The sequence below is a fragment of the Oncorhynchus masou genome, unplaced genomic scaffold, assembly GCF_036934945.1.
Source record: "Oncorhynchus masou masou isolate Uvic2021 unplaced genomic scaffold, UVic_Omas_1.1 unplaced_scaffold_181, whole genome shotgun sequence".
In the NCBI taxonomy this organism is placed as follows: domain Eukaryota; kingdom Metazoa; phylum Chordata; class Actinopteri; order Salmoniformes; family Salmonidae; genus Oncorhynchus; species Oncorhynchus masou.
The window spans coordinates 663,313-676,837 of record NW_027016550.1 but is presented as its reverse complement, the minus strand read 5'-3'; the positions used below and the strand labels follow the sequence as shown (position 1 = coordinate 676,837).

General features: G+C 48.2%; 1 protein-coding gene across 1 annotated transcript in view; it reads right to left on the bottom strand.

Annotated features, from left to right (window-relative positions):
- The window catches only part of caskin1 (CASK interacting protein 1), a 169,428-nt gene that overhangs the window by 3,129 nt on the left and 152,774 nt on the right, over positions 1 to 13,525 (bottom strand). The window contains exons 19-24 of the mRNA XM_064964693.1: positions 11,950 to 12,096; positions 9,919 to 10,465; positions 9,106 to 9,727; positions 6,101 to 6,430; positions 5,260 to 5,959; positions 3,949 to 4,345 (exon numbers count right to left, since the gene is read on the bottom strand). Of these exons, the coding sequence (XP_064820765.1) occupies positions 3,949 to 4,345; positions 5,260 to 5,959; positions 6,101 to 6,430; positions 9,106 to 9,727; positions 9,919 to 10,465; positions 11,950 to 12,096 (2,743 nt within the window). The remainder of the gene's footprint in view (positions 1 to 3,948; positions 4,346 to 5,259; positions 5,960 to 6,100; positions 6,431 to 9,105; positions 9,728 to 9,918; positions 10,466 to 11,949; positions 12,097 to 13,525) is intronic.

Sequence of the window (13,525 nt, the reverse complement as noted above, 5' to 3'; positions counted from 1 at the left end):
GGACACACACACACACACACACACACACACGCACACACACGGACGGACACACACACGCACACACACGGACGGACACACACACGCACACACACGGACGGACACACACACACACACACACACGGACGGACACACACACACACGGACGGACGGACACACACACACGGACGGACACACACACACACGGACGGACGGACGGACGCACACACACACACGGACGGACGGACGGACAGACGCACACACACACACGGACGGACACACACGGACGGACACACACGGACGGACGCACACACACATGGACGGACACACACACACACACACACACACACACCGACGGACGGACACACATGGACGGACGGACGGACGCACATACACACACACACGGACGGACACACACACACGGACGGACGGACGCACACGGACGGACGGACGGACACACACACGGACGGACACACACACGGACGGACGGACACACGGACGGACGGACACACGGACGGACGGACACACACACACGGACGGACACACACACGGACGGACGGACACACACACGGACGGACGGACACACGGACGGACACACACACACACACGGACGGACACACACACGGACGGACGGACACACACACGGACGGACGGACACACACACACACGGACGGACACACACACGGACGGACGGACACACACACGGACAAAACGCAGCATTGTGAGGATAATGCGTCTGTCTGGTATGCTGTCTTTATCTGTTTTAACTGTACAGTAAATCAAGTTATTATATTCTGTTGTAACCAAATGCAGCAGGTGTGAAAGAAAGGTCTGAAACTAGATCCCCTACATTCTGGTCTGAAACTAGATCCCCTACATACTGGTCTGAAACTAGATCCCCTACATTCTGGTCTGAAACTAGATCCCCTACATACTGGTCTGAAACTAGATCCCCTACACTGGCATGCAACTAGGTCCCTTGCATACTGGTCTGAAACTAGATCCCCCTACATTCTGGTCTGAAACTAGATCCCCTACATACTGGTCTGAAATTCGATCCCCTACACACTGGTGTGAAACTAGATCCCCTACATACTGGTCTGAAATTCGATCCCCTACACACTGGTGTGAAACTAGATCCCCTACATACTGGCCTGAAACTAGATACCCTACATACTGGTCTGAAACTAGATCCCCGACACAATGGCCTGAGACGAGATCCCCCTATATACTGGTCTGAAACTAGATCCGCTACATACTGGTCTGAAACTAGATCCCAAAACATACTGGTCTGAAACTAGATCCCCTACTTAATGGTCTGAAACTAGATCCCCCTACATACTGGTCTGAAACTAGATCCCCTACATACTGGTCTGAAACTAGATCCACTACTGGTCTGAAACTAGATCCCCGACACTGGCATGAAACTCAATCCCCTACATACTGGTGTGAAACAAGATCCCCTACACACTGGCCTGAAACTACATCCCCCTACATAATGGTCTGAAACTAGATCCCTTACATACTGGTCTGAAACTAGATCCCCTACATACTGGTCTGAAACTAGATCCCCCTACATACTGGTGCAAAACTAGATCCACTACATACTGCTCTGCAAATAGATCCCCAACTGGTCTGGAACTAGATCCCCTACATACTAGTCTGAAACTAGATACCCCTAGATACTGGTCTGAAACTAGATCCCCTATACAATGGCCTGAGAAGACACCCCTACATACTGGCCTGAGACTAGATCCGCTACATAATGGTCTGAAACTAGATCCCCTACAAACTGGTCTAAAACTATATCCCCTATACAATGGCCTGAAAAGACACCCCTAAATACTGGTCTGAAACTAGATCCCCCACATACTGGTGTGAAACTAGATACCCCTAGATACTGGTCTGAAACTAGATCCCCTATACAATGGCCTGAAAAGACACCCCTAAATACTGGTCTGAAACTAGATCCCCCACATACTGGTCTGAAAATAGATCCCCTACATACTGGTCTGAAACTAGATCCACTACATACTGGTCTGAAACTAGATCCCCTACATACTGGTCTGAAACTAGATCCCCTACATACTGGTCTGAAACTAGATCCCCTACATACTGGTCTGAAAATAGATCCCCCTAGAAACTAGTCTGAAACTAGATCCCCCTACATACTGGTCTGAAACTAGATCCCCTACATACTGGTCTGAAACTAGATCCCCTACATACTGGTCTGAAAATAGATCCCCCTAGAAACTAGTCTGAAACTAGATCCCCCTACATACTGGTCTGAAACTAGATCCCCTACATATTGGTCTGAAAATAGATCCCCCTATTTACTGGTCTGAAACTACATCCCCCTACATACTGGCATGAAACTAGATCCCCCTACATACTGGTCTGAAACTCAATCCCCTACACACTGGTGTGAAAGTAGATCCCCTACACACTGGCCTGAAACTTGATCCCCTACACACTGGTGTGAAACTAGATCCCCTACATACTGGCCTGAAACTAGATCCCCTTACATACCGGTCTGAAACTAGATCCCCTACATACCAGTCTGAAAGTAGATCCCATACATACTGGTCTGAAAATAGATCCCCCTAGATACTGGTCTGAAACTAGATCCCCCTACATACTGGTCTGAAACTAGATCCACTTACATATGGGTCTGAAAGTAGATCCTCTACATACTGGTCTGAAACTAGATCCCCCTACATACTGGTCTGAAACTAGATCCACTTACATATGGGTCTGAAAGTAGATCCTCTACATACTGGTCTGAAACTAGATCCCCCTACATACTGGTCTGAAACTAGATCCCCCTACATACTGGTCTGAAACTAGATCCACTTACATATGGGTCTGAAAGTAGATCCTCTACATACTGGTCTGAAACTAGATCCCCCTACATACTGGTCTGAAACTAGATCCCCCTACATACTGGTCTGAAACTAGATCCCCTACATACCAGTCTGAAAGTAGATCCCATACATACTGGTCTGAAAATAGATCCCCCTAGAAACTAGTCTGAAACTAGATCCCTTACATGCTGGTCTGAAACTAGATCCCCTACATACTGGTCTGAAACTAGATCCCCCTACATTCTGGTCTGAAACTAGATCCCCTACATACTGGTGTAAAACTAGATCCACTACATACTGGTCTGCAACTAGATCCCCCTACTTACTAGTCTGAAACTAGATCCCCAACATACTGGTCTGACACTAGATCCCCTACATACTGGTCTGCAACTAGATCCCCCTACTTACTAGTCTGAAACTAGATCCCCAACATACTGGTCTGAAACTAGATCCCCTACATACTGGTCTGACACTAGTTCCCCTACATACTAGTCTGAAACTAGATCCCCTACACACTGGCCTGAATCTAGATCCCCTACACACTGGCATGAAACTAGATCCCCCTACATACTGGTCTGAAACTCGATCCCCTACACACTGGTCTGAAACTAGATCCCCCTACATACTGGCCTGAAACTAGATCCCCTACATACTAGTCTGAAACTAGGTCACCTACTGGTCTGAAACTAGATCCCCTACTGGTCTGAAACTAGATCCCCTGCTGGTCTGAAACTAGATCCCATACCGGTCTGAAACTCGATCCCCTACACACTGGCATGAAACTAGATCCCCTACACACTAGTCTGAAACTAGATCCCCCTGCATACTGCATTGGGGATAATGTGTATCCAATATTGATCAGCATTGGGGATAATTTGTCTCCAATATTGATTAGCATTGGGGATAATGTGTCTCCAATATTGATCAGCATTGGGGATAATGTGTCTCTATTGATTAGCATTGGGGATAATGTGTCTCCAATTTTGATCAGCATTTTGGATAATGTGTCTCCAATATTAATCAGCATTGGGATAATGTGTCTCCAATATTGATCAGCACTGTGGATAATGTATATCCAATATTGATGTGTGTGTGTGTAGTAACTCACTCTTGTTCCTCTCGTATCTTGTCCTCTACAGCCTTTAAGGCAGCAGCCAATGACGCGCTCGTCTCCTCCAGCTTCTGATGCACAGACTCCGCCTCTGACATCACCACGCTGACCGCCGCCACTGTTCCCATGTCCACGGACACACCCCCGATGGAGGAGCGGGGGGGTTTGATAGGTGGAGGGGTGGGTGTGAGGGGGGTGTGGGGACTCTGGGGGGTAAGTGGGGTGTGGGGACTCTGGGCGGGAGGGGTGGGGGGTTTGGCGTTGGGGTTGGGGGAGGAGGAGTAGGGGGGGGAGGTGGGTGTGGTTATAGTGTGGAGGTGTTTGGTTGGTTTAGGGGCTGTGGGGGGAGGAGCCGGTTTGGGGGAGACTGGGGGAGGAATCTTCTTTGCTTCAACTGGATAGAGAGAAAGGAGAGAGAGAGATGGAGAGAGATGGAGAGAGCGAGAGGAAGTGAGAGGGAGAGAGAGAGATGGAGAGAGAGCGAGAGGAAGTGAGAGGAAGAGAGAGAGAGAGGAAGGAGAGGGAGAGGAAGAGAGAGGAAGAGAGAGAGAAAGGAAGAGAGATAGAGAGAGGAAGACAGAGGAAGAGAGAGAGAGAGGAAGGAGAGGAAGAGAGAGAGAGAGAGAGAGAGGAAGAGAGAGGAAGGAGAGAGAGAGAGGAAGAGAGAGGAAGGAGAGAGAGAGAGAGAGAGGAAGAGAGAGGAAGGAGAGAGAGAGATGGAGAGAGCGAGAGGCAGTGAGAGGAAGGAGAGAGAGAGAGGAAGAGAGCGGAAGGAGAGAGAGAGAGGAAGAGAGATAGAGAGAGGAAGACAGAGGAAGAGAGAGAGAGGAAGGAGAGGAAGAGAGAGAGAGGAAGAGAGAGAGAGAGAGAGAGGAAGAGAGAGGAAGGAGAGAGAGAGAGAGGAAGGAGAGAGAGAGAGAGGAAGAGAGAGGAAGGAGAGAGAGAGAGAGAGAGAGGAAGAGAGAGGAAGGAGAGAGAGATGGAGAGAGCGAGAGGCAGTGAGAGGAAGGAGAGAGAGAGAGGAGAGAGAGAGGAAGAGAGAGGAAGGAGAGAGAGAGAGGAAGAGAGAGGATGGAGAGAGAGAGAGAGAGAGAGGAAGGAGCGAGAGAGAGGAAGGAGAGAGAGAGAGAGGAAGGAGAGAGAGAGAGGAAGAGAGAGGAAGGAGCGAGAGAGAGGAAGAGAGAGGAAGGAGCGAGAGAGAGGAAGTGAGAGAGAGGGAGATTAGCCGACAGACCTATAGGTGAGAACTTTACATTGAGAGCTGCGCATCAGTATTACATGCTAGTAAATCCCAGTGCAGGACAGTACCTGGGCTGCCGGGGGTGCCAGGTCCAGGCAGGGGGACTTTTCTAGAGGAGGAGTGTCTCCTCATCTGAGCCAGGACAGGTTTGGGAGAGACGGGGGGTTTGGGTTTCCTCCCAGGGGTCACCACTCCTCCCCCTTCTCCCCCCGCCACCACCCCTGGTCCTCCCAGGTCTGAGCTGTCCCTGAGAGGAGGCGTAGCCTGGATCGGACTAGGCTCCGCTTCTCCCGTCTCATACACCGGCCGACGTTTAACGGTGGCGGTGCCGTTCTCGTACGGTACGGCTGGCCCCGGCTCTGTCCCGGCTCCGGCCCCGGTGTTAGAGGCCCCGGTGTTAGAGGCCCCGGTGTTAGAGGCCCCGGTGTTAGAGGCCCCGGTGTTAGAGGCCCCGGTGTTAGAGGCCCCGGTGTTAGAGGCCCCGGTGTTAGAGGCCCCGGTGTTAACGGCCCCGGTGTTAGAGGCCCATGTCTTGGAGGTCCCGGTGATGTCTGCGATGCCGCTCTCTGAGAAGCCCTCCGGCTCCTTGTCTCTGCTCTTGGGACGGCGCTTGACGGTGGAAGACTCTGTCAGGGTGAAACGGGACCCGTTGGGGTGAGGCTTGTTGCAGCGGGGACGCCGTTTCAGGGTTGCCGTGGCGTCGACCCGGGACAGCTCATCCTGGGGAAGGGAGAACACGCCGTCTCCATGGAGACCGTCTCCATCGCCCTGGAGACAAACATAACGACACAGCTTATAAATAACAATATAAGATTTTTTGACCGTGCCCCCCCCCCCCAAAAAAATGTAATTTATAATTTTTCATGTACAGACACCATATCTCAGTGTTTTCATTTCGTAAATGCTCACCTCTGTTTCTCCTTCTTCCTCTCCCTCTCCTCTCTGCCTCTTCACGGTCTGTTTCCTCTCAGCAGCAAACGGAAGGTTCTCGGCCGAACTACCGGAAGAAGGGGTGTGAGGAGACGAGGGGTGAGGAGACGAGGGGTGAGGAGAGGAGGGGGAGCGAGGGGAGGAAGGCAGCTGGGGTGTAGAAGGGAGAGGAGAGGGTTGGGGTGCGGTACACAGGGGTACGGGGGTAGGTCTGTCCCTCCGAGCCGCAGCGACCAGCTCAGTAACAGGACCACTGATGGTCCTACGGCGGTTCACCACCTCCCCATCCAGACCAATGGCATCCCGCTGCTGACAAAGCAAATCACATTCTAGTTGTCACATGCGCCAGATACAACTAGATTAGATTTGACAGTGAAACGCTGACTGACGAGCCTCTCGCGACGATGCAGAGTTTAACAAAAATACAATGCTAACATCAATAAAATACACACGAATGGAGCTATATGCAGGAAGTACCAGATCAATGTGGAGCTATATACAGGAAGTACCAGATCAATGTGGAGCTATATACAGGAAGTACCAGATCAATGTGGAGCTATATACAGGAAGTACCAGATCAATGTGGAGCTATATACAGGAAGTACCAGATCAATGTGGAGCTATATACAGGAAGTACCAGATCAATATGGAGCTATATACAGGAAGTACCAGATCAATATGGAGCTATATACAGGAAGTACCAGTACCAGATCAATGTGGAGCTATATACGGGCAGTACCAGATCAATGTGGAGCTATATACGGGCAGTACCAGATCAATGTGGAGCTATATACAGGAAGTACCAGATCAATGTGGAGCTATATACAGGGATTACCAGATCAATGTGGAGCTATATACAGGAAGTACCAGATCAATGTGGAGCTATATACAGGAAGTACCAGGTCAATGTGGAGCTATATACAGGAAGTACCAGATCAATGTGGAGCTATATACAGGAAGTACCAGTACCAGATCAATGTGGAGCTATATACAGGAAGTACCAGGTCAATGTGGAGCTATATACAGGAAGTACCAGATCAATGTGGAGCTATATACAGGGATTACCAGATCAATGTGGAGCTATATACAGGAAGTACCAGATCAATGTGGAGCTATATACAGGAAGTACCAGGTCAATGTGGAGCTATATACAGGAAGTACCAGATCAATGTGGAGCTATATACAGGAAGTACCAGTACCAGATCAATGTGGAGCTATATACAGGAAGTACCAGGTCAATGTGGAGCTATATACAGGAAGTACCAGATCAATGTGGAGCTATATAAAGGAAGTACCAGATCAATGTGGAGCTATATACAGGAAGTACCAGATCAATGTGGCGCTATATACAGGAAGTACCAGATCAATGTGGCGCTATATACAGGAAGTACCAGATCAATGTGGAGCTATATACAGGAAGTACCAGATCAATGTGGAGCTATATACAGGAAGTACCAGATCAATATGGAGCTATATACAGGAAGTACCAGATCAATGTGGAGCTATATACAGGAAGTACCAGATCATTATGGAGCTATATACAGGAAGTACCAGATCAATGTGGAGCTATATACAGGAAGTACCAGATCAATGTGGAGCTATATACAGGAAGTACCAGATCAATGTGGAGCTATATACAGGAAGTACCAGATCAATATGGAGCTATATACAGGAAGTACCAGATCAATGTGGAGCTATATACAGGAAGTACCAGGTCAATGTGGAGCTATATACAGGAAGTACCAGATCAATATGGAGCTATATACAGGAAGTACCAGATCAATGTGGAGCTATATACAGGAAGTACCAGATCAATATGGAGCTATATACAGGAAGTACCAGATCAATGTGGAGCTATATACAGGAAGTACCAGATCAATGTGGAGCTATATAAAGGAAGTACCAGGTCAATGTGGAGCTATATACAGGAAGTACCAGATCAATGTGGAGCTATATACAGGAAGTACCAGATCAATGTGGAGCTATATACAGGAAGTACCAGATCAATATGGAGCTATATACAGGAAGTACCAGATCAATGTGGAGCTATATACAGGAAGTACCAGGTCAATGTGGAGCTATATACAGGAAGTACCAGATCAATATGGAGCTATATACAGGAAGTACCAGATCAATGTGGAGCTATATACAGGAAGTACCAGATCAATATGGAGCTATATACAGGAAGTACCAGATCAATGTGGAGCTATATACAGGAAGTACCAGATCAATGTGGAGCTATATAAAGGAAGTACCAGGTCAATGTGGAGCTATATACAGGAAGTACCAGATCAATGTGGAGCTATATACAGGAAGTACCAGGTCAATGTGGAGCTATATACAGGGATTACCAGATCAATGTGGAGCTATATACAGGAAGTACCAGATCAATGTGGAGCTATATACAGGAAGTACCAGTACCAGATCAATGTGGAGCTATATACAGGAAGTACCAGATCAATATGGAGCTATATACGGGCAGTACCAGATCAATGTGGAGCTATATACAGGAAGTACCAGATCAATGTGGAGCTATATACAGGAAGTACCAGATCAATATGGAGCTATATACAGGAAGTACCAGATCAATGTGCAGAGGTATGAGATATTTGAGGTAGATATGTACATGAAGGCAGGGTAAAGTGACTAGGCATCAGGATAGATAATAATAAGGTATTAGAGGTAGATATGTACATGAAGGCAGGGTAAAGTGACTAGACATCAGGATAGATAATAATAAGGTATTTGAGGTAGATATGTACATGAAGGCAGAGTAAAGTGACTAGGCATCAGGATAGATAATAATAAGGTATTAGAGGTAGATATGTACATGAAGGCAGGGTAAAGTGACTAGACATCAGGATAGATAATAATAAGGTATTTGAGGTAGATATTTACACGAAGGCAGGGTAAAGTGACAGAGAGAGACAGAGATAGTGACAGACAGCGAGAGAGAGTTTTGGAACACACAACAATTCCCCCACCTGTAGGAAGTTTCTCTGTATAGCCATGCCCTTGGCCCCGCCCCCGATAGAGGACATTTCCAACATGGCCGCTATGCTCCTCACGCTGCCCGCGCTCCCGGTATCCACGACGACCGTCTCCACGGATACACCCAGGTCGCTGGCCCGTCGCTGGGGGTTGTAGGGCACGCCCAGCAGCCCGTCAGCCGCGTGTGTGTGTGTCGGCGTGTGTGTGTCGGCGAGGTTGGAGTTCGAGATTGCTGAGCTGGAGCGTTTGGGAGGCGGAGGGGGCGGGCCTTTCTTCTTGGGCCGCAGGGCGATGGACTGTGATTGGCTGCGGTTGACGTTCTTGTCCTGGTTGCGTACGGAGTGGCTGCGGCCGACCCGGTGAGTCACCGTGGCGTATTTACCTGTACCGCCCCCTGCTAGCCTCCCTGGAGGGGCCACTCCTGTCCCCGCCCCTCCACCCCCCCTCTCCTCCCCCTCTCCGTCAGACCCAGCGTAGCGGTTCAGACTGTTAGCTCGCTTCTTAAGGAGGGCCTCACCCGCCTCACCCATCTCTCCCCCGTCTCCCCCCTCATCCTCCGGAGGCAGGCACAGGAGGGGAACAGACACCTGGGGGCTGGGCTGCGGCTGGAGGGTGCTCTCCTTCTCAATCCCCCTCTCCTTCTCCCCCCTCTCTTTCTCCCTCTCTTTCTCTCTCTCAATCCTCCTCTCTTTCTCCCCCCTCTCTTTCTCCCTCTCTTTCTCTCTCTCAATCCCCCTCTCTTTCTCCCCCTCTCTTTCTCCCTCTCCTTCTCCCTCTCCTCTTCCTCCGTCAGCTGGGCTGTAGACTGAGATTGGGGAGTAGGTGTGGGTTGGTGCTGGGGCTGAGGACCAGGCTGGGGCTGAGGACCAGGCTGGGGCTGAGGACCAGGCTGAGTCTGGGTGTTGTGAGTCCCGCGATGTGCGTTGGACAGGGGGTGAGAGCGGGGGGAACCAGGCCTCTCTACTTGTATTAGCTGTGGGGAGGATTTTGGTTTGGCCTGCGGTGAGGGGCCCGGGGCGGAGGTGGAGGAGTACAGGGGTTTCTTGGTGGGGGTGTGAGGGGGAGTGTAAGGGGGTGCCGGCATTGAGTGGGCGTGGGAGGGTGGGCGAGGTTTGGATGAGGCGCTGCCTCTCTGGCTCCCCTGGCTGGTCTGTCTCATGGTCCGAGCCTCCTTCTTAGGGGGCACTCCTCCTCCTCCTCTACCCCCTGGCCCTACTCCCTCCTCGGGGTCCTTGCTGAGGCTGCGGGTCCTCTGACCCTTGACCTCTGGGCTAGGCTGGATCAGCGCTGTCTGCAGCTCGGGGCTCAACTCGCTGTCCTGGAAGGTGCACAACTTGGGAGAAGTGACGACTTCTGGAGAGAGATGGAGAGATATATTAAATATGATGGAGAGAGAAACATGGAGAGATATATTAAATATGATGGAGAGAGAGATGGAGAGACATGGAGAGAGAAACATGGAGAGAGAGAGATGGAGAAACATGGAGAGAGAGAAATGGAGAGACATGGAGAGAGAGAGATGGAGAGAGATGGAGAGAGAGAGATGGAGAGACATGGAGAGAGAGAGATGGAGATACATGGAGAGAGAAACATGGAGAGAGAGAGATGGAGAGACATGGAGAGAGAGAGATGGAGATACATGGAGAGAGAAACATGGAGAGAGAGAGATGGAGAGACATGGAGAGAGAGAGATGGAGAGAGAAAGATGAAGAGAGATGGAGAGAGAGAGACATGGAGAGATGGAGAGAGAAAGTTGGGATGTGTTCTTTAAAAACTGATGTGTTACTGACAGGCATTGGGTCCCTTAGTTGGGATGTGTTCTATAAAAACTGCTGTGTTATTGATGCTGGGTTACTGATGCTGTGTTATTGATACTGGGTTATTGATGCTGTGTTACTGATGCTGTGTTATTGATACTGGGTTATTGATGCTGTGTTACTTATGCTGGGTTATTGATACTGGGTTATTGATGCTGTGTTACTGATGCTGTGTTATTGATACTGGGTTATTGATGCTGTGTTACTGATGCTGTGTTATTGATACTGGGTTATTGATGCTGTGTTACTTATGCTGGGTTATTGATGCTGGGTTATTGATGCTGGGTTATTGATGCTGGGTTATTGATGCTGGGTTATTGATGCTGTGTTATTGATGCTGGGTTATTGATGCTGGGTTATCGAGATATAACACAGTGGCTTTCAGATAGTTATTTTTGGCCACTCGTGATAGTAAATGCCCTTCAAGTTAATCTGTTCTGTTGTATTTTCATCACATGTTAAGGTTGGACACTTTTGTAGATTTAATGATATATAATTACACAAATGCCTGACTTCCTGTAATAGTCACATATTGTTGAGATACGCAAATAACCATGTTTTGAATTTTATATTTGAATATGTAATGCTCATAATATTCAAGGTAAATTTAAATTTGCAGTGCGATAACTTAACGTGATGAACAGAAATGACATTTACTCTCATGGGTAGCCAAAAATAACTATGTCAAAGCCCACGCCCCTTTATAATAAGTCACACCTAGTGAAAATAACCTATGGATTACATTAAAATAAGAGCCAGCTGCTGGGTCAACCCGACTGATGGTTAAAATAAAACAACAACTGATGGTTAAATTAACCCATGTTTGGTTAAACCCAACAACCTAACATGTTGGGTTATTCACCCAACCGGCTGGGCCAAAATAACCCAACGTGTCCACTACTTAACCAGGGTCACCAAATAACACACTTTAAAAAAAAATGTTTTTATTCCCTCATTTAAAGAAACATTTTTTTAAGAGTGTAATGTTAAATACTTTATCTGATTCTATTGTGACCTCACCGTTGTCAGGTGGCCTGTTCTCTATGGACATCACTTCCTGCTGCTGTGTGATTGGTGGAGGCTTCTTCCTGGGGGAGCTCCGCCCCTCAGAGCCACGCTGCATCTCAGCCAATCGCTTCACAGCTAGCATCAGCTTCTTCTGGTGGCCTAGTGGGGACAAACCACAACAAGATATGATATGAGTTAATATTATAAGGCGTCTAATGTATAATATGTATTGAACAGTTTAATATAAGTGAGTCATTCCAGGAAGCGCAATGTGACACGTCACTACTTCACAGGAAGTAGGCATTTGAATGTTTTTTTAAATGTATTTTTGATTAAAATGTGTTTTTTTTGGGGGGGGGCCTTCTGTGACATGTGAACTTACATGTGCCTTTAATAATGGGGCGGCAGGGTAGCCTAGTGGTTAGAGCGTTGGACTAGTAACCGGAAGGTTGCAAGTTCAAAACCCCTAGCTGACAAGGTACAAATCTGTGCCTTTAATAACAAACTTGTTTACCGTCTGTAAATATGAATAAACATGGTAAAATTACGAGTTTCAGCCACGGGAAAAAAATTCAGGAACCTTCCCGCCAGCCCATGATTGGCTGGACATGCCGAGAGATAAGTTTGGGATTGGTCTGCCATTGTAGCACGCTTCTGTCTATAACATGAGCTGCTCTGTGTACTTGCTACAGTGTTAGCCACGGAGAACTGCAAAAAGGTGTTGCTCTCGACAACATTGCTGCCCTGAATTTAACTATCGACAAATATTAGTGGGGAAAAAGCTGCGCCGGACTACCTTCTGGACACCGGTCAGTGTGAACCCGGAGTGACTTGACCCAACGGGTCAGAGTGTTCATCGCGTTTACATCTTCAGATATTTACATTCATCTTTTCTTATCAGGAAGTCATTTTCATTGCAAGTTAAAGTGTTCGGCTAGCTAGCGAAATGTTAGCTGGCTCGCTAGCTAGCGAATGTTAGCTTGCTGGCTCTCTAGCTAGCGAAACGTTAGCTTGCTGGCTCGCTAGCTAGCGAAACGTTAGCTTGCTGGCTCGTTAGCTAGCGAAATGTTAGCTTGCTGGCTCGCTAGCTTGCTTGCTCATTAGCTAGCAAAATGTTAGCTTGCTGGCTCGTTAGCTAGCGAAACGGTAGCTTGCTGGCTCGCTAGATAGCGAAATGTTAGCTTGCTGACTCGTTAGCTTGCTTGCTCGCTAGCTAACGAAACGGAAGCTTGCTGACTCGCTAGCTAGCGAAACATTAGCTTGCTGGCTCGTTAGCTAGCGAAACATTAGCTTGCTGGCTCGTTAGCTAGCAAAACATTAGCTTGCTGGCTCGTAAGCTAGTGAAACGGTAGCTTGCTGGCTTGCTAGCTAACATTGCATATCTGTGTAGTAATATTATTAGAATACCAGTAATAAATTGTCATTGGTAGTTATAGCCTAATGCTAGTTGGCTTTTTTTTAAACTTTTGGATGTTTGTAACAGAGTTCAGGGGTCAGGTTGGTCGTAACAGAGTTCAGGGGTCAGGTTGGTAGTAACAGAGTTCAGGGGTCAGGTTGGTAGTAACAGAGTTCAAGGGTCAGGTTGGTA